The sequence below is a fragment of the Epinephelus moara genome, chromosome 16 (assembly GCF_006386435.1).
Source record: "Epinephelus moara isolate mb chromosome 16, YSFRI_EMoa_1.0, whole genome shotgun sequence".
Classification (NCBI taxonomy): Eukaryota; Metazoa; Chordata; class Actinopteri; order Perciformes; family Serranidae; genus Epinephelus; species Epinephelus moara.
In genome coordinates, this window is record NC_065521.1 from 40,616,723 (window position 1) to 40,636,759 (window position 20,037).

The following is a 20,037-nucleotide window of genomic DNA, read 5'->3' on the forward strand; positions in this document are numbered from 1 at the left end:
TATATTTATAAACAAAGTCACTTACTTATCCAACAGCAGCAAGGCAACATCCGTGTCTGCCCTCAGCCCAATTTCTTCCTTCAGGGCTCTCCACCGAGGAAAAGCGGCGCCAATACAAATCCTTGTTTGCCTTTTCCGTCAGTCACTTTCCTTCTTTGCTAACAGATCTTCAGCCGAACGTCCAGGCTTCTTCTTTGTGGTAAGATCCACTTCTGAACCGTGTCTCGGCCGCTTCTCCGCCATGTTGCTTTCTCTTTCTACCTGCGCTCTACCTCTTGCTTCCTCCCCCTGCCCTTCATTTTCTGTGCGCCAGCGCGGGAATGTCGCCGGTCGACACGCAAACTAAAAATGATATATATTGAAAAATACCGCGAGATGTTAGAGGAGCTGATCGGCTTAATCAGCCTTGGGTCATCTCCTCTAGCAGTGGCTTGGGTGAAACGGACATTTACGGACATGTAGAAGTTACGCACTATAGCTTTAAGGTTTACTGGCATGATAGAAAAAATAAGTGGTGACTCGCTCTACCTCTGAAGCTGTCATTAAGAGAGTCAGAATGTGTCCATTCTTAGATTACCTGGTAAGTTGTTCATATTCCTTTAGTCCGTAAGGGTCCACAGATCAAAAGAATCAAAAGCGTTTTCTTATAAAAATAAATCCAAGTTATGAGCATTGTTTTAACTGTTGCTCATCTTTGCTGAGCAACAGTTCTTGTTTATAAGAATTAAAGGCTTGTCCCTGTTGATTTAAGCAAATAATGGCCCGGGCTACCAATTTAAGTTTAACGGTATCTGCTATGCTAACAGCTCTAGAGCTCACAGATATGGGAATGTCCAATTTAAATCGAAAGCCTAACGTTTTGGAAAATGTTTATCTCTACAGGCAGCAGCCAGTTAGCTTAGCATAAAGACTGGCAACAGGGAAACCGCTAGCCTCACTGACAAAAATTATCCCATTATATTTTCTTCGTTAAATGCGTACAAAAACTTAAAATTTGCCATTTTAGGATGGGTGATAGGCAGGACTGTTTATTTATGCTTAGCAGTTGCCTGGCAACCAGGGGTCAAGATACAGTTCCATAAATTTTAACCGTGCCAGGCTAGCTGTGTCTCCATTTCCAGTCTCAGTGCTGACCTAAGATAACCTGCGTCTGGTTGTAGCCTTGTATTCAATGGACAGACATGATAGTGTAAGTGATCTTCTCTTATAACTCTTTGCCAGAAAGAAAGTAAATGCATCTCTCAACATGTCAAACTACTCCTTTAATACCTTCAGTAACAAAACTGAACATCGGTAAGGATCATTTATTACTTAATTTCCACAGTCGAGCTGCAGTAAAAAAAAAAAGAAGTTATTGAAACAAGTTAACAAAAAAAGTGACATTCATGCAGTGTGCAATTTATTTACTGATAACTTCACTTAAATGTCCAAAAACTCAACAGTCTCTGACTTTGTTTCAGTTTCATCTTTGGATCTGTCAGGCCAAATGTCCTCACAGCAAATTTAATGCTTTTCGTTTTCCTCACAGGAAGTTTAACTCTGAGTGTGCGGCACACAGTCTGTGGTCGTTCAGTCCTCAGGTCTTACTCTCTGATATATTCTCAACCATTTCCTTCATAATCCATCGTGGACTCGTACGCCTCAGTGACCAGCTGTGTTTGCTGCAAGACTTCTGGCACAGAGAAACTCTCCACGGCCTCGACATGTTCCAGGTTCTGGTTTGACACCACCTCCTCCATCACAGTGTCACTCGACCCAACCACCACCCTCACTATGCAACTAGAAGTGAGGCCTGTTTCTGGGTTTGGGGTTTCCTGGTCATCAGCCGTCTCTGGGACGTAGTCTGTCTCCTCTGAGATCAGCAAATCTTCCACTTCATTAGTAGCTTCGTCCACAACAAGGCATCTGTTCACCTCCTGCACTATCACGTTACGTAGTTTTCTCTGCCTGGGGTTGTAGTTCTCAGTGCGTTTGTGGATCTGAATGTGTCGTCGCAGGTGTGACTGAAAGAGGAAGCATGTAGAGATGTGAGGGTTAAAATAAGTAAATGAATTGATTGATTTGTTTATTTTTCACCTATGACATAGATGAAACAACAAGTCTACAGCTTTGGACACAATGAAGAACGTCACACAGCCACCGAACACATTCAGGCACAATCCCTGATTTAACGTCACACAAAGGCTCGGTCCCCGTCCATAGAGGAGTGATGTACAAAGGACTACAGTCTGAATACAGCTGAACAGAACAGGTGTCACAGCCTCAGTGGCCTAATGGATAAGGCACTGGCCTCCTAAGCCAGGGATTGTGGGTTCGAGTCCCATCTGAGGTGTGTAGCAGAGTGGCGCAGCGGAAGCGTGCTGGGCCCATAACCCAGAGGTCGATGGATCGAAACCATCCTCTGCTATGTCATTGTTTTAATATAGACATATTAGCTAGTATTTCCTGGAGCTCCACTAGTTAGCCTACCTGTCGAGTGAACTTGTAGCCACAGTCGATACACTCAAACTTCCTCATGCCCTGATGGCGACGAGTCAAAATTAGACAACTGATTAGTCAATTGACTTTTTCACTCGTGACGTTTACAGTTGAAACAGTTCGTCTGCAGCTTTGGACACAATGGAGAACGTCACACAGCCACCGAACGCATTCAGGCACAATCCCTGATTTAACGTCACACAAAGGCTCCTGACCCTGTCTATAGAAGAGTGATGTACAAAGGATTACAGTGTGAATACAGCTGGACAGAGCAGGTGTCAGAGCCTCAGTGGCCTAATGGATAAGGCACTGGCCTCCTAAGCCAGGGATTGTGGGTTCGAGTCCCATCTGAGGTGTGTAGCAGAGTGGCGCAGCGGAAGCGTGCTGGGCCCATAACCCAGAGGTCGATGGATCGAAACCATCCTCTGCTATATCAATGTTTTAATATAGACATATTAGCTAGTATTTCCTGGAGCTCCACTAGTTAGCCTACCTGTCGAGTGAACTTGTAGCCACAGTCGATACTAGGCTTGGGCGATTGGACGAATATATCGGCTGAGTCCATCACGGTTGGTTTCATTTTTGGGGATTTTTGTAATTTTATTTTGCTAAATTAATGGTCTGTCTCCACAGAGTTCAACTCAGTACATATAGTTCATAATTACTATGTAGAGCACAATTCAAAGTGTGTGCATATTGGAACTGGCAGCTTTACACTGATTTCCGACGAGTCTTTCACAAAACACATCAGTGATGTTGGAGCTGAAAGTTACGGCCGGGGTCCACCGGGCACGTCAGCGGCGCGACACGTCTGCAGCGCGAGTCCCGTAGCAGCTCGCCCCCGTTAATCAATTACAGCGGCTCCACCAGCAACAGGAGCGGCGCGACAACCCCCGTCTGTCGCGCGACAACTCTCTATTTTAGGATGCTCTTCTATTTTTGTCGTGCTACACTCCCCTACACGACCCTCCAGCAGATAAAAACTACATGAAATAGTGTGCTAAACGAGCACAATGTGTTTTTAAATGAATAACCCATTATCAGAGGTGATATGTGATGACTTTTTTTCATGCATGTTTATCCGTGACATTGTGTAAATGTCTGTGGCGGACATTTGAAAGCGAGTAGATGACAAACAGTACGGTAAACTTGTAGATAACTCAAATATATGTAATAACTTAGGTGGAAAATGCTTTAACTATCATGGCTCAGCAAACGGTAAACAAGACGCTTGACGCGAGGCTTACGTTTGCAGCCGGTGGAACGCCGTAACGTTAATTCATAAACCATATTTGAGAACTACATCAAAAAAGATGTGCAGTTGTGCACCCTGATCGTTACAGTAGGACAGGTATGTTATCCCTATCTCCCACCTGTTTGCTGATTTAGAGGCTGTGAGCGAATGCGTCCTTCTGCAGCCGTCACTCTTTTTAAAATGGTGTTGGACAGTCGTCTTCAGCCCGACTTTACAGCTTATTACTCAGCAAAGATCTCAAGGTGATTTATTTTTTTTAATGAATAAGAGTATAGCCTATAGGCTGTATGTTTCAGTAAAATCTCAATTCAATAATTTTGACATTAAAGACCACAGTCAGAGGATAAGGCGCAGGTAAATTTATTCAAACAGAATAAACAGTTGGTCAGTCCACAAAACTTACACAGGAACAGTAGCCTATGATAACAAATAAGTAAATATAAACGAAGGACACTGGAAAAATAAAGTGCAAAAATCACACAATCACATAAAATAATGATGTCCACTCCCTTTGCGCTGTCTTTAATGCCGTTGTGGACGTGGCAAAAAAACTTAGGCTGTTATAGCTGTTCTAAAAGCCTCTCATAGGCTTATTGCTTGAATAAATAAATACAAATAATAATAAATACAGGGTAAATGAAGAACAATGGAAAAATAAAGTGCAAAAATCACATGAAATAATGAAGTCCCTTTGCGCTGTTTTTAACTCAAAAACACAGTGTTTTACATGTTTTTGGAGAGGAAAACGAGCATGTTAACCTTATCTGGCTCAAGCAAAGTGCACATATGGTTAACAATGTTACCAGCCGTGCTAAACACCCTCTCTGATGGCGTGCTTGTTGCCGGTATGCTCAGATATTTCCGTGCCATGTTGGACATGAGTGGGCTCGCAAAACACGCTGCATTTTTTTGCTGCATTCATGTGGTGTCGGGAGATCCGACTTGCCGAGTTGTTTTTCTGACATGAGGTGGCGTTCATGTGATTTATCCCATTCTGAAAGTCATTTTTCGATTCTTTCCGACATCACATGAATGCAACATCCCTCCTCTTTTTTTTTTCTCCGCCACACACACAACTGCCGAATATATCGGCAACGGCCGGTTGATGGGCAGACGGTGGCCGGTTGGAAATTTTTAACATATCGCCCAACCCTAGTCGATACACTCAAACTTCCTCATGCCCTGATGGCGACGAGTCAAAATTAGTCAATTAACTGATGAGTCAATTGACTTTTTCACTCGTGACGTTTACAGATGAAACAGTTCGTCTGCAGCTTTGGACACAATGAAGAACGTCACACAGCCACCGAACGCATTCAGGCACAATCCCTGATTTGACGTCACACAAAGGCTCCGGTCCCCGTCCATAGAGGAGTGATGTACAAAGGATTACAGTGTGAATACAGCTGGACAGAGCAGGTGTCAGAGCCTCAGTGGCCTAATGGATAAGGCACTGGCCTCCTAAGCCAGGGATTGTGGGTTCGAGTCCCATCTGAGGTGTGAAGCAGAGTGGCGCAGCGGAAGCATGCTGGGCCCATAACCCAGAGGTCGATGGATCGAAACCATCCTCTGCTATATCAATCTTTTCACAAAGACGTGATGTGTCTGATTTCAAAGAGCTGACAGTGAGTCCAGAAAGTTACGGGTACATTATCCAACAATGTAAAAAACTTGTATTAGTGAACCCACCTGTCGAGTGAACTTGTAGCCGCAGTCCATGCACGCAAACTTCCTCATGCCCTTATGGCGACGCAGGTGCACGCTTAGTTGCTCCCTCGCTGATGAGGACAAAAAGAATCACATCAGTGAGTTCATGCTTCTCCATGCTCATCAGGTCACAGTGTGTAGTCACCATGGTGGATCTCACCTTTGAAGGTTTTGTCACATATGTGACAACAGTGCGGTCGGCCCTCCCCGTGCTTGCTGGCCTTGTGGCGGACGAGGGCACTCTTCTCCGTGAATCGCTGCTCGCAAACATCACAGCTAAACGGACGCTCACCAGTGTGTGTCCGGTGGTGACTATCGAGTACACCTGTTTTGAAAAAGACAGTGATTATTATATTAAATGATACTGAGTGAAAGTTAGTCATGTGGCGCTGGCCTCGACAGAGAAACAGGAAGTGTTCTATTCGTCTGATCCCCCCTACCTCACTCAAGAAAATATACTGACTGCAACATGAAAGATGTTCATTGATACTGTGACACTTATTATTATAATCCTGTTTGTATTTGTAGGATAATCATGCTGCAAATGTTGAAGCTACAGCTCCCATAATTATTTGTGGGATGTAAACAGGAAGTATAATGTTGCAGTGGATTTAGTGAGTTACACAGTGGGCGACAACCGGTAAGTCCTGTTTTATTTTAGCCTATATTTGTATTGGTGTTAGCAAATTAGCCGAGTTAGCTATTGATGTACAGTCATGAGATGTTTGTCAGTTTGAAAACATCCAATCTGTTCAACATATTTATGTTCACTGTAACGTAGAAGGCACCAGACCAGGGAGGGTATCCGTTACCTTGTGTCCTGAAGGTTTTGCCACAGAGATGACACTGGTACGGCCGGTCATCGGTGTGTATACGCATATGCAGCTTTAGGTTGTTCTTCAGGGAGGACGCATAGCCACATATGTGGCATACAAAAGGGCGCTCATTTCTGTAAAGCAGAACTTAAAAAACTAACTAAAACACACTGTTTAAATGCTGTCACAGTTTTTTATGCAAACTGATCTTCAAATTTACGGGTACACATTATTTAAAGGTCCAGTGTGTAAGATTTAGGGGGATGCATTGGCAGAAATGGAATATAATATAGTGTGTAATTAACTTAAAATAAGAATGTATGAGTTTTCGTCACCTTAGAATGAGACGTTTATTTCTCCGTCTATGGAGTCCACAGCCATGTTTCTACAGTATCCCAGAATGGACCAATCAAACACTGGCTCTAGATTGCATTTTCGTCAGGACTTCTGCTTCCAGGCCAAGGAGAGACGGGCTGATCGTGGACTGACATGTGGGTATGGAGGGCAAGTCATGTAGCTGCTCCAGCTGCAGTTATACCGACCCAAATAGCTGCGCAGCCTCCACCACCAGTCACACAGGGATCACCGACCAGAGCTGAGGAGTGGAGGGTTGAGAAAGCAGCTCCCTTCTGCTCTGCAAGTGTCTAAGTCTAATGTTTTTCAGTTTAACATGTATTGACACTAATTTTGGGGCTGGACCAAAACAACTGGGCAAAGTGTGTGACTGAGTGGATGCCGCCACTTCCTGTCTTAAATCAAAAGTTGAGCTGTGTTGTAGATTTTGACCTAGTTTTATTTCTTACAAAGGGAGCGGGTCCTCATCTATGGAGTCCGCCATGTTTCTACAGTATCCCAGAACGGACAAACCAAACACTGGCTGTAGATTGGGCCAATTGCGTTTTTCGTGTTTTTGCATGAGCCATCGTCCACCAGGTCAGTTTGCTTTGGAGAGAAGAGACCTCTGTGGTGATTTGGCTCCCGATGAAAACCTTCTCAAAACAGATGGATTTTAAGCAAGACAAGTTTCAGCTGGTTGCAATCTGCAATTCTCACCAACAGCTGCCACTAAATCCCCTAAATCTTACACACTGCTCCTTTACAGGGCACATTTTCTGCAGCTGTCAGGTCCCTTTAGTCTGATCAAACCAGACAAAAAACATGCCCCACTACCTGTGAATAGCTTTGATATGCATCTGCAGGCTGCCCCGGGTAGTCGCTCGATGGTCACACTCCTCACATGCAAACCGCCTTTCCCCTCCATGTTTGGCTGCTTTGTGCAGGCGCAGCTCCCCCTGAGTTAAGAAGGTTTTGGGGCACTGCGGGCACTAAAAAGCAAAACATTTTAAACAGATTCAAAATTAGAGGCTTAAACCTTGAGGGTGAACGTTCTGCAACACAATATGAACCATAGAATCGCTATTTACTAGGGGTGTAAATCACCAGCTTCATCACAATACGATATTATATCGATTTGTTTGGATGATGATGTGATGTTTGCCGATATCACAAAGTCTGTCACGATACGATTTTGATTCGATTCAATTCAGGAGCCTGCGATCGATATGACGCAATATCATATGCCCACAATCACACAATCATTTACATCAACTCACAAAAACAACTAGAATATGATGTGACCATTTTATTTCTGAGCTCTGTTTGTTGTTTGAGCGGAGGCGTGCTTGCCCAGAAATGGTGACACAGACGTGTTAAGTGAATTTCAAAATAAATGTGTATCTTTAAAGGAACAATAAGCGAAATTCATCATTTCTAGATTGAAGAAATTAAAAAAAATGCTATGTGAAGAACTAAAGGTGTAATTTCATTCATCTGGAGTATAGCATGACCTCACACACCCTCTCTCTGTGTTGATCTCCAGCCCATTGTTTACAAGCCGGTCCGGCTGCGCGTTCATGTACGTTCATGTGAATCCCCCCCCCCTCTCTCGGAGCCCTTGGCCCTCCCTACCTATAAAAGGCTACAGCCAGTGAGCAATGGCAGCGCGTGTTTTCAAAATGAAATGGCAGAGAGCGTAACGAAACCGGGTCTAACCGGTGCTTCCTCCTCAGGCTCCACTTCACTCAGCTGCCCCACAGATCCGCTGCCACTTTAACCTCAATAACAATCCGGAGCTAGCTGGGAGCGGCTGGTGAGGCGTTAGCCGCAGCATGACCGGAGGGAAGCACAGCCGGTTAGCCTCCGCTAGCTTCCCAACTAGCCCCGGCTCTCTGTTTGGATCTAACCGGAGCACCGAGCCCTGGTTTGTTATTCAGGTTAATGTGGGAAGAAGCAGCGGGTTTATCGAGCAGCTGAGTGAAGCTGAGTGAAGTGGAGGCTGCGGAGGAAACACCGGGATGGGTTAATGTCTGGAGCTTGAGTTATTAGCGGCTCGATCCCAGCAATGGGTCAGGCGTTACGGTTGTGTTAAGTGAGCAAGTTAGCCCGGCAGCCCAGCTAACATTTTCAATTAGCATTGTAAAATGTAGCCTCCCCGCGAGGCTACATTTTTGTAATATATTTGCTGAGATGGAGGCGAGGCTCAGTGACTACAGGAGCTGATAGAAGCGCTCCATAGCTGTTAAGTTACTCCAGTAGCCGGTGGCAGCCAACTCGGCTAGTGCTAACACCGGGAGCTAGCGCTAACGTTCCTCCTCTTCTCTGTGAGTGAGAGCGATGTTTTAGCCTAGCGGGCAGCCCGCGAGCCAGGCGGGCAGCCTGGCGGGCTCTAGCCAACCCGGATCCCGGCTAGTGCTAACACCGGGAGCTAATGCTAACGTTCCTACTCTTCTCCATGAGTGAGAGCGATGTTTTAGCCTAGCAGGCAGCCCGCGAGCCTGGTGGGCTGCTCAAGCTCAGGACATTAACCCATCCCGGTGTTTCCTCCGCAGCCTCCACTTCACCCAGCTTCACTCAGCTGCCCGATAAACCCGCTGCTTCTTCCCACTTTAACCTGAAGCGATGTTTTAGCCTAGTGGGCAGCCCACGAGCCAGCTGCCCGCTAGGCTAAAACATCGCTCTCACTCACGGAGAAGAGCTGCCCGCTAGGCTAAAACATCGCTCTCACTCACGGAGAAGAGGAGTAACGTTAGCATTAGCTCCCGGTGTTAGCACTAGCTGAGTCGGCTGCCACCGGCTACTGGAGTAACTTACAGCTATGGAGCGCTTCTATCAGCTCNGGGGTGGGGGGTGGGGGGTGGAGAGCAGAGGTAGTGGGAGGAGTGGCTCATGACACACTTTGTGTTGGTCTACAGGCAGTGCACAACAGCAAACCTAGCGGTGAAACGATTTTGCTTATTGCTCCTTTAAGATGACGATATGGATCGATGTTTTCATTTTGCATCGATGTAATCGGATCGTTAATCAATGAATCGATGTATCGATGTGGATCGATGTATCATTACACCCTACCATTTACTGTCGGTGCATCAGCAGGAAGTCAAGACAACTTACTGTGTGTGGTTTTGGATAACCATGGACCTTCGTCATGTGTATTCTTAATTTTTCCTTCTGCATAAACTGTTCATGACATGTTGAACACTGAAAAGAAGAACATATCAATTAGTTTCTAATCTGATATAAAATTTATTGTATGCAGTGTTTCATGTGTGTTTATCAGGCTGTACCCTGTGGGGCATTTCTCCTGTGTGGGAGACGACGACGTGCAGATGCAGCTTTTTTTTGTCGTTAAATGTGGAGGGGCATATCAAGCAGGTGTACGTCTGGAGTTTTAACACAGCACAAACAATGATGTTACACTTTCTGGGATCTTATTTGATACTGAAGACAGACTTAAGGATACTCACCTGGACTTTAGCACAGCCTCTGACCTCATGTGCTACAAGATTCTTCTTCCTGAAGTACCTCTTTCCACATTTAAGGCAGCCAAAGGGACGCTCTCCTGTATGCTGCCTGCGGAAAAACGCACATTAGTGGCTTTTCTTTAAACTGTAATTTGAGGCGATAATACTGATGTCTTTTACCTGTTGTGGACTTTGAGGTTATATTTGCTCTTGAAGGTCTTGTCACAGATGGGACACTGCGCAGAGCCCTTTTTAGAGTCTTTCTCCACAGCCTCATCATTCTCGTTTTTGTCCGTTTCACTTCTGGCTTTGCGTGCCGTTGACGTGGCTGAGGAACTCGGTTTGTGAACGGGCACATACTCCTCATCTGTGTTTTCAGTGATCCCTTCCACATCCCCCACATCATCATATTCTTCTTCTTCTTCCTCCTCTTTTATCTGCCAAACACCATAGTCGTTTGTGTCAGTCTGCGAGTCAGTTACCTGCAAAAAGAACAAGACACATTTTCACCTTTAAAATCATTGTTTGCACCTATAATTACATGAAGCCAATGTCTTATAACTGTAATACTTTTTCCTATATCTGCCCATGTATTCTACCTCAGTTTCACCAGTTGGCTGATATTGGTTTCGGCTCTCCAGACAAAGATCACCCCTCTCTGTCTCTGTGGGAAGAAGTGGAGTCTTCCTGCTTGGTTTTCCAGGAGCTGTAAAATCAGCAGTGAGGCTCTGATCAGTCACCAGTCGCCTGGGGCCCTTCACTACTCGACCAGAGCGGGTGGTGGTGGCTACCATGCTAAAATTGGCTGAGGCATGATCAAAGTCAGACTCATCTCTTATGGCTGTAAACACGTTCTCTTCTTTGACTGAACAGTGACGGGTTGTCACTGGTGTGGACTTTTGAGGTCTGCCTTTTTTACGCTTGTTGGGCGCGGGATCCACAGGATCCACATGATTCACAGGATTCACAGAGGTTTCCTTGAACTGCTGACAGAGTGCAAGCACTTCTGGTACACACAGGGTGGCTGCTGCATGCTGCACCTTATCCAGGTTGTCAGGATCCAACTCCAAGTCTCCAGTGTAGATGAAGTTCAGGAGCAGCTCCAGGCCGTCGTTTGGGCCCTCCTGCAGGCAGAACTCCATGCACGATGCAGTGGGCATGTTGGACTGTTGGAACAGTTCACTGAAACAGGCAAGGATGTTGCGATGGGCCAGGTAGACCACCCCGCCTCCCACATTCAGCACTGCATCACAAAACCTGCCTGCTGCCCTCTGCTGGTTCAGGGAAGACAGGACACGCTGTGCATGGCTGCTCTCTGCTGCAGACATCCCTCTGCTCTCACTGTAGGCTGAGACACAGAGACATTACACTGTACATGAAGTAACTTATTACTTTACACATACAGTTTATTCAACACACTTTGACAATGGATATAAACTAACTGCAACTGAAGATTGTTTTATATCATCAACTAAAGGAGCAGTGTGTAAATTTAGGAGGATTTAGTGGGATCTAGCTGTGAGGATTGCAGACTGCAACCAGCTGAAACTTCTCCTGGTTAGTTAGTTAGTTCTTTGAGTTTTCATTGTTCAGGAGATTTTTACTGTGAGCAGAATTATCCACATTGGTCTATTCCTCTACAAACAAGTCACATTCCTTGTTTATCTAAGCATCAGATAAGACAAGGAACTTAATTATCCCAGCTATCGCAGTACAAAATAGGAAAGAGTGCAAATAAAACATTAAAAATCAATACGGTGCAAATCCAAAATATACACTGCTAAAAATATAGATAGCAACAAAAATGCTCTCTTAGTAATTAGACAGTTATAAGGCTGTGATTAATTTATATAGAGTTTATCAGAAATTGCGCAACATAAAACACAGCATGTCTGTAATGTTAATATTGTTAACAGCTGTTATGCAGAGCTTGATATTATTTGCATCAGGTTTAATCATCCACTTCTTTAAAACTTAGCCAACCTAATGACATCTGTCAGTAGCTACCATATTAAATATATTAACACAGTCTAAATATCTGTGGTATATTTTACTGTAGTAATTGTGTTTAAACACATTTTCTCTAAGTTATTGCTAACCCCTAACGTTAGCTCCCTCCGCGCCTCGACACTAGTTTAGGACGCTCCCTTAGCACGGCAGGCACCCACCTCTGTGAGACTCACGTCCGCAGTATCGATAAAAACTGATTATTGATCTCTTATATTGATAAGAAGCTGCGCCGACTTCGAGTGGATTGTAAAAAGATTTAAAACGTAACAAAGCTGCTTCATGTACCTTGTTTTCGTTTCTTGTAGGCCCCTAAAAAATTGCAAAGGGAAGAGGAAGTGACGTCGAGGTAACTCCGGGAAAAGTGTTTGTTGTCCATTATTAAACATCAACACGTATAAAAGTAACAGTAAAAGTGTCACAAATTAATTAGTATTTGTGACTACATTACTTGTTTTGTTACTCTCCACTTGTGTGTGACTACGGTGAATAAAATGTAGTTTTTGTGTAATAACGTCGTCGTAAATAATAAAGCTCCGAGTGGAATTTAGTCGACCATCTCGGGAGGGGGCAAGATGGCGGAGATGGAAGCGGATAAAGGGAGATGAGTTTGAAAAAGGGAGCGGTAGAAAAGAAAGGAAACATGAAGCTACAGTGACGACAGCGAGGAACAAAGAGAAATTCACTTGGATTTTAAAAATACATTTTATTGAACAAGTTGTACATATCATTCATTTTGACATTAACAATAATCATAGTGTGAAAAACTGGCCAGTGGGTTTAGGTTGGGTGGTGCAGACTATTTAAAGGATAACTTAGGCATTTTTCAACCTTGACCCTATTTCCCTGTGTGATTTGGTCAAAGAGACTGATGTGAACAACAGTTTTTGAAATTGGTCCAGTATTGAGGGGCCCATATACAATCAGCACACAACTCATAGATGGAAAATAAGTGGGGTCTTTTTTTATCCAGCCCAAAGTCCAACTATTCTTCCAAGAGAACAGTTCATTCACAACAGCTAGATCACATTTTAATTACACACAAATACATACGTGACACTGGGTCACATGGCGAAGTGGTTGTCCCTGTGCAAAGAGGTTAACTGTTAAGAGTTTTTGTTATTGTAAGTGACAAATTTAACTTTGCTACACTGCAGATGTCCTGTGTTTTTCACTGTCACATACACAGAAAAAAACAAGTTCTTTAACTGGATCTCAATCTTTCTTTTTTACGTGGCATGAAAACTCGAGATGATGAAAGAACCAGGCTGGGAAGTCCAAACTTTTAAAATTCCTGTGAGCGTCACACCATGCAATTAAACAATTATTTCACCCACAAGCTAATATATTATAAAGCCACAGTTTGTCTGACTTCCCATTTTCTCATTCTTTTTGACCGCCCAACTAACTCTGTTGATTTCTTGTCTCTCAGGATCATAGAGAAGGTGTCTCCAGCTTTGTGAAGCTGCACGTGGAGAGCAACTGGGGCCATCCTGACTACACATGCTTCTACATCTTCAGAGTCCATGGGAACACTGAAGAGGGATCTGGATCATCTGCGTGCAGGTAAGTATGAAGGTATCAGGTATCACCTGGGAGGGGACATATGGCTCCATGTGGATTGAAAAGATGCATCTCTACCACATTGTGAGCAGGAATTGGACATTTGTTGGTATTTTCTGTCCCTCCAAATTCCACAACACAACATCTTCTACTTATTCACAGGTGGTTTAAGTGTTTAAGCTGCACGGTGGCGCAGTGGGTAGCACTGTAGCCACACAGAGGAAGGACTGGTGATCAGTTCTCTATGTAGAGTTTGAGGGTTTTCTCTCTGTACTCTGATTTCCTCCCGTCCACATATATGGAGAATTTTGATTGATCATTCAGTTGTTGAAGAGTGACCATGCTACACATTTTTAATCAAGATAATGTCTAATTATATTAATACATTTTTTTTTTTTATGACTTGCAATTTTTATTGCAAGGGGTCAACCTACCTATACAGTGGCTCACAATCATGAGTATACTGCACACATTATTAACCACAGAGAGACATGACAGGGCATGATAAATACAATTCTGTCAGTAAGCTAGAAGGAATATGTCTGGAAATAAAATAAAAAATAAATAACTAAATGAAATAAAGTAAGATAATATAAAACGTACAATAAAGTCACATGCCCATCATATCTCATATATATCTCATATAAATACATTATTAATAATTATTATTTCGAAATTTGATACCGGAAGTGAAATAATTCTATATCCGGGTGAAGCGATGTTTACAATCCGGACTTTGGACGGCTAATGCTGTGATGCTAAGTATCGAGAGTGAAAGCTGCCTTCATGTCGCACATTACATTTACTTAGCTGAACTCAAATGGCGTCTCAGATCCCCATCACGGTCCGAGCCCCGCCGACAGCCGCCAGCTCTGCCGCTAACCGGGGGAAGAAACGTCCCGGTAGTCCGGCGGTTTGTGCCGCCGGTCAGCAGGTCACCGGGAGCAGCGGCGGTAAGAAGAAGAAAGGGCAGCTGACAGCGACACCAACAACTACACAGACACAGGTAACGAACAGTAGTCTGATTACTGTTGACAGTGTGTGTGTGTGTCTGCAGGGTGAAGCTCATCAAACTGTTATCTAGTGAACATCTCTCAGAGTCGACTGTTGATTATAAAATACACACACAGGAATTAAAGTTTATTTTATATTTACTAGACGAATGAAATGTGCAAAGAAATGCAAGAATAATGCAAAGCAGCTGAGATGCAATGCAAGAAAGCTAGTGTTGCAGATATTTACATTATTAGATAATAATCTACAGATACTTATTTGGCATTATTGCCTGAAAACTGATTTAAAGGAACAGTGTGTAACATTCAGGGGGATTTAGTGCCATCTAGTGGTGAGGATTATAGTTTGCAAGCAGCTGAAACTTCTCTCAGGTAGATTTCCTTCAGTGTTCTTTGTTCAGGAGGATTTTACCTGGAGCTAAATTATCCACAGAGGTATCTTCCTCTCCAAAACAAATGAACCTAATGATTTAAACAGGCAAAAAACACTAAATAAATAAGTTATATGTACAAATTAGTCCATCTACATGTCGGGAACAGGCAACTATCCTAGCACCTGCTAAAATGTGCTCACCTGTTTTCTTTACTAACATATGATCCAGGGGCTGGTTGCACAAAGCACCTTAAGTTTGCTCCTTAAGTACGACACTTAAGGTTTAGTTTTTCCTTAGCTGAGAAAATTACTTAAGGATGTTGCTCAGAATCTCTTAAAATGTGTCCTTAGTCAAGGAAAGACGTTAAGGCATTTGCTGCACTGAAAGAGATTTCACAGCAGTAAAATTCTACTGTTTCCATGGAGACCGTTTACTTGCTTGCACTTGTGCTTCCCTGTTATCATTAACTATGACATTTTAGTCATTTTGATTTAAGGTCAGACAAACAAACTTAAGCGATTCCCTTAGTATAAGACCAAGTTAAGGAGAAAAGCCTAAGGAATAGACTTAAGGATGTTTGTGCAACTGATTTTATTTTTTTTTAAAAACAACTTAATTTGGATTTAAAGGAAAATCTCAACTTAAGATGCTTTATGCAACTGGTCCCAGATGTTAAGGAGGTTCTTACCAGGAGCTGCAGAGGTCTCTTCCTTTACAAAATAAATGGATCCAGTGATCTAAACACTGAACAAAGCAATTTCACATTTACAAATAGGTGTTTTTCTGATGCTCACGACATGGAGGGGCTTCTAACAATGGTAGCATGTGTAGTATCAATTTTATATCAGATATAGACTGAGCCATTAAATCTTATCTTTGAGGGTTAATGTGACACTGTGTTCAGCCAGCTGTTGACTGTTTACACTCAAAGACACGCAGCTTGAAATCAAGTGTGATTACAGTTTGTCTGACGATGTATTGTCTTCCAGGTAACAGCAGTGGAGTCGGTGGCTGAGGTAAAAGCAGTGGGAACAGTTGACAGCGGTCCAGCTGCCATCACAGAGTCCACAGTAAAGCCTCCACCGTTCAAAGACCCCACGTTTATGGTGAGCGTCTGTGTCTACGTGGGTTTTAAGTTTATCAGCTTCTGTTTCTTCTCAGTTTTTCACCCAGTTTTTCCTCTCTTCATCTCGGCAGCATTCTGGGATCGGAGGAGCAGCAGCGGGTAAAAAGAACAGGACCTGGAAAAACCTCAAACAGATTCTGACTTTGGAGCGGACGTTACCCTGGAAGCTCAACGATCCCAACTGTGAGTGGTAGCTTATTGTTACCTGATACGTTGTACTTTTTTGATTGAAATCTCTAAATGAGTAAGCTCTATTTCTACATTCTAACCCCAAAGCCTAAGACATTAATTATTGTGTTGTATGAATAATTTTTAAGGTTTTTCCAAGCAAAGGTACATATCATTTCATAAAGTGACTTTATTCTATTGACATTTAATTTGAAACTGAAATTCACTTTGAGAAGTTGAGTCAAAACTTAAATATATTCAGTTTTGTCTTTGCTAATAAATTCTCATATTAAATTTCTGGTTAATGCAGTGTCATGTTTTGGGGGCAAAAAGAGGCCTTGAAAGTTCTTCACAGTACACTGTATAGCTAAACTGTGTAATTATGCTAAATTAAAGGGCAGGTCCATCTGTGTTCTTTTCTGTGGTTTTCAAATGGAGACTCAGTCGTTATCAAAAAGTAGTGGTGTAGGTGACAGCGCGGATTCCTTCCCTTTCTGATAGAAACTGGAGCCGTTATATTCCCCTCTTCAAAGCCACCAGACTCCACTGACAGCAACTGTAATTTTACCTCACTGCACATGGGAGTTGATGTTCTACCAAAGGCTCAGTTGTTTAATATATTGTGTGAGTTTTGGAACCGAAATGACGTGGTGTCAACAGCAGTACATGGGTTTATTTGAGGCACCGACATTGTGTCAAACAATGTGTGTCAGGTGACATTGGAAAAAGTTTTTAGGAAGGCTTGGGAAACGACTGTACAATCAGTTTGATTTAAGACCTTTCTGACCTTCCTTGTGTTTCCAGACTACAACATTGACGCCCCTCCCTCTTTGAAGCCAACCAAGAAATACTCTGACATCTCCGGACTCCCTGTGAGTCATCACTTCTTAAAATTTTCATTGTACAATAAACAGATAGTCAGTGTGAGCTTCATCCTCTACATCAGTGCTTCCCAACTGGTGGGACGCTGAATATATTAAACTGTGTGGACCTTGAACTAGTGACCAAGAAGAAATTTGGACCCTGTGATTGGACCAGTTGGGAACCACCACTCTACATGTTACAGGTCTTGAACATAGCACACACTAAACTCTCTCGTCTTTCCTCAGGCGAACTACACAGACCCTCAGACTAAACTACGCTTCACGTCCTGTGAGGAGTTCTCCTACATCCGCCTCCTCCCCACTGATGTCGTTACCGGCTACTTAGCCCTTCGAAAGGCAACTTGCATCGTACCCTGACAGCTGAGCAAGGCTTGAAACCTGAAACAGTTTCAATCCAGAACTGACCTGGTGTTGGTGTATGAAGCTGTTGGGCTGGTCAGGAGATTCTGAGAGCACGGGCTGCTCACAGAGAGGACGCAAAGTGATGACCTCTGACAGACTGCTGGAGCTCACAGACTGGACACTGCTACACATTTGCACTGCTGTTTTTAAGAAGGCAGTCGGAGTCGTAATTGTTACTGTGTGACAGAATAAATGCAACAAATGTGGATTTTTTTATCATTTGGAAAAAGAAAAAACAACAAAACTACTGAGTGATTGTTTCTTTTATTTGTGAGACATGTTTGTTGTTAATAGCTGGAAATTATCACTTGATCTGAGAATGGACAAAACAAGTTTAATTCTGTAAGAGAACAGAAAGTGTTAAGAATTCATCCAAAAGTCAGCAATAGAATTTAATTGCTTATTTGTTCAAATAAATTTCTGCAACTCAGGTTGTCGTGGAGGAATCCTGATTTATCTCAGTGGAGACATTCTGAACTAAGACCTGGACGTACCTACCTAGTTTTGTTCTTATCCGATAAAGGGGAAGCAAATTGTGGAACTTTGAGTTTCAGCTTTGTGAAGCCTAAAACCTGCTCGCTGTTGCGTGAGGCTTTGATTTGGGGCATCTGACCTGCTTCCTTCTGTTGATGGAGGAAGGGCTTGAACCTGCAATTGCTGCTTGTGACTATATTTTATTACTGATTTTCCAGAGTCAAGCTGCAGAAGGTACATTGATAAAAACAGGCCAAATAAAAAAAGCCAAAAATTTCACATTCATGCAGCCTTCACGGGCATGCAGTTCCTTTACTGTGTTCACCAGTGGAAGCATGAGAATTACTTCCTGCTCTTCTCTTGCATGTCCAGAAACTCAACAGTCTCTGACTTTGTTTCATCTTTGGATCTGTGAGGCCAAATGTCCTCACAGCACATTCAGTGCTTCTCATTCAGGAAGTGGTCTTCACAGTCACTCTGAGTGTGCGGCACACAGTCTGTGGTCGTTCAGTCCTCAGGTCTTACTCTCTGATATATTCTCAACCATTTCCTTCATAATCCATCGTGGACTCGTACGCCTCAGTGACCAGCTGTGTTTGCTGCAAGACTTCTGGCACAGAGAAACTCTCCACGGCCTCGACATGTCCCAGGTTCTGATTCGACACCACCTCCTCCATCACCGTGTCACTCGACCCGATCACCACCCTCACTACACAACTAGAAGTGAGGCCTGTGGTGGAATCTGTGTTTGTGGTTTCCTGGACGTCTGCCGTCTGTGGGATGTAATCTGTCTCCTCTGAGATCAGCGAGTCTTCCACCTCATTAGTCGCTTCGTTCTCACCAGGACTTCCGTCCACATCCTGCACTATCACGTTACGTAGTTTTCTCTGCCTGGGGTTGTAGTTCTCAGTGCGTTTGTGGATTTGAACGTGTCGTCGCAGGTGTGCCTGGAAGAGGAAGCATGTAGAGATGTGAGGGTTAAAATGAACAATGAAGAACGTCACACAGCTGCTTAACACATTCAGGCACAATCCCTGATTTAATGTCACACAAAGGCTCCCGTCCCCGTCCATAGAAGAGTGATGTACAAAGGATTACAGTGTGAATACAACTGGGCAGAGCAGAACAGAGCAGGTGTCAGAGCCTCAGTGGCCTAATGGATAAGGCACTGGCCTCCTAAGCCAGGGATTGTGGGTTCGAGTCCCATCTGAGGTGTGTAGCAGAGTGGCGCAGCAGAAGCGTGCTGGGCCCATAACCCAGAGGTCGATGGATCAAAACCATCCTCTGCTATATCAATGTTTTAATATAGACATATTAGCTAGTATTTACCATCCTCTGCTATATCAATGTTTTAATATAGACATATTAGCTAGTATTTCCTGGAGCTCTGCTAGTTAGCCTACCTGTCGAGTGAACTTGTAGCCACAGCCGAAACACTCAAACTTCCTCATGCCCTGATGGCGATGAGTCAAAATTAGTCAATTAACTGATTAGTCAATTGACTTTTTCACTCGTGACATTTACAGATGAAACAGTTCATCTGCAGTTTTGAACACAATGGAGAACGTCACACAGCTGCTAAACACATTCAGGCACAATCCCTGATCTAATGTCATACAAAGGCTCCCGTCCCCGTCCATAGAGGAGTGATGTAAAAAGGATTACAGTGTGAATACAGCTGAACAGAGCAGGGGCCTGTATCACGAAGCGAGATCAACCTATCCTGGGGTGACTAACCCTAACAATGGCAATCAGGAAAATCGGTATCACGACGCGGGATATCAACTCGGTAACTCAACCCAGGGTTGCTTTATCAAGAGCCGTGAACGCGCACGCAGCGGACCAATCACAATCATGAGAGAAGCGCAGCGTCACTGAGCGTCACTGAGCGTCCTCACAGAGCGCCGTATGTGAGGGAAAAAAAGTATTTCTAGTGAGGATCAGAGATTAATTCTACTAAAATATGAGGAG

At 43.6% G+C, this 20,037-nt stretch overlaps 3 protein-coding genes and 6 non-coding genes across 15 annotated transcripts in view; 7 read left to right on the forward strand and 2 right to left on the reverse strand.

Moving 5' to 3' along the window:
- Positions 1–1,233: 1,233 nt before the first annotated feature.
- LOC126403490 (telomere zinc finger-associated protein-like) lies at positions 1,234–12,456 on the reverse strand. 3 transcript variants are annotated; one of them, XM_050066197.1, is made up of 11 exons: positions 12,351–12,456; positions 10,655–11,403; positions 10,236–10,537; positions 10,059–10,164; positions 9,879–9,974; positions 9,706–9,792; positions 7,426–7,580; positions 6,253–6,389; positions 5,601–5,765; positions 5,423–5,511; positions 1,234–2,003 (listed from the first exon to the last, which is right to left on the reverse strand). In XM_050066197.1, the coding sequence occupies exons 1-11, from the start codon at positions 12,439–12,441 to the stop codon at positions 1,602–1,604; spliced, it is 2,379 nt and encodes a 792-aa protein (XP_049922154.1). In that variant the 5' UTR covers positions 12,442–12,456; the 3' UTR covers positions 1,234–1,601. The 3 variants fall into 3 exon arrangements, with proteins under 3 accessions (XP_049922154.1, XP_049922155.1, XP_049922156.1); XM_050066198.1 differs by lacking the exon at positions 9,879–9,974; XM_050066199.1 differs by lacking the exons at positions 9,706–9,792; positions 9,879–9,974.
- trnar-ccu (transfer RNA arginine (anticodon CCU)) lies at positions 2,260–2,332 on the forward strand. Its single transcript has one exon. It is a non-coding gene; the product is annotated as a tRNA-Arg (tRNA).
- On the forward strand, positions 2,336–2,407 carry trnam-cau (transfer RNA methionine (anticodon CAU)). Its single transcript has one exon. It is a non-coding gene; the product is annotated as a tRNA-Met (tRNA).
- trnar-ccu (transfer RNA arginine (anticodon CCU)) lies at positions 2,762–2,834 on the forward strand. The gene has a single exon. It is a non-coding gene; the product is annotated as a tRNA-Arg (tRNA).
- Positions 2,838–2,909, forward strand: trnam-cau (transfer RNA methionine (anticodon CAU)). The gene has a single exon. It is a non-coding gene; the product is annotated as a tRNA-Met (tRNA).
- trnar-ccu (transfer RNA arginine (anticodon CCU)) lies at positions 5,161–5,233 on the forward strand. Its single transcript has one exon. It is a non-coding gene; the product is annotated as a tRNA-Arg (tRNA).
- A 1,864-nt stretch (positions 12,457–14,320) lies between the features above and the next one.
- LOC126403510 (INO80 complex subunit C-like) lies at positions 14,321–18,022 on the forward strand. Its single transcript, XM_050066236.1, has 5 exons — positions 14,321–14,631; positions 16,002–16,118; positions 16,210–16,321; positions 17,111–17,178; positions 17,416–18,022. Exons 1-5 carry the CDS (start codon positions 14,446–14,448, stop codon positions 17,545–17,547), a joined length of 615 nt encoding a protein of 204 aa, XP_049922193.1. The 5' UTR covers positions 14,321–14,445; the 3' UTR covers positions 17,548–18,022.
- Positions 18,023–18,165: 143 nt separating this feature from the next.
- Positions 18,166–20,037, reverse strand: part of LOC126403491 (telomere zinc finger-associated protein-like) — a 202,092-nt gene continuing 200,220 nt past the window's right edge. For all 5 annotated transcript variants that reach the window (XM_050066204.1, XM_050066201.1, XM_050066203.1 and 2 more), the window contains exon 11: positions 18,166–19,013. In XM_050066204.1, the coding sequence (XP_049922161.1) occupies positions 18,606–19,013 (408 nt within the window). In that variant the 3' untranslated portion in view covers positions 18,166–18,605. The remainder of the gene's footprint in view (positions 19,014–20,037) is intronic.
- Positions 19,209–19,281, forward strand: trnar-ccu (transfer RNA arginine (anticodon CCU)). Its single transcript has one exon. It is a non-coding gene; the product is annotated as a tRNA-Arg (tRNA).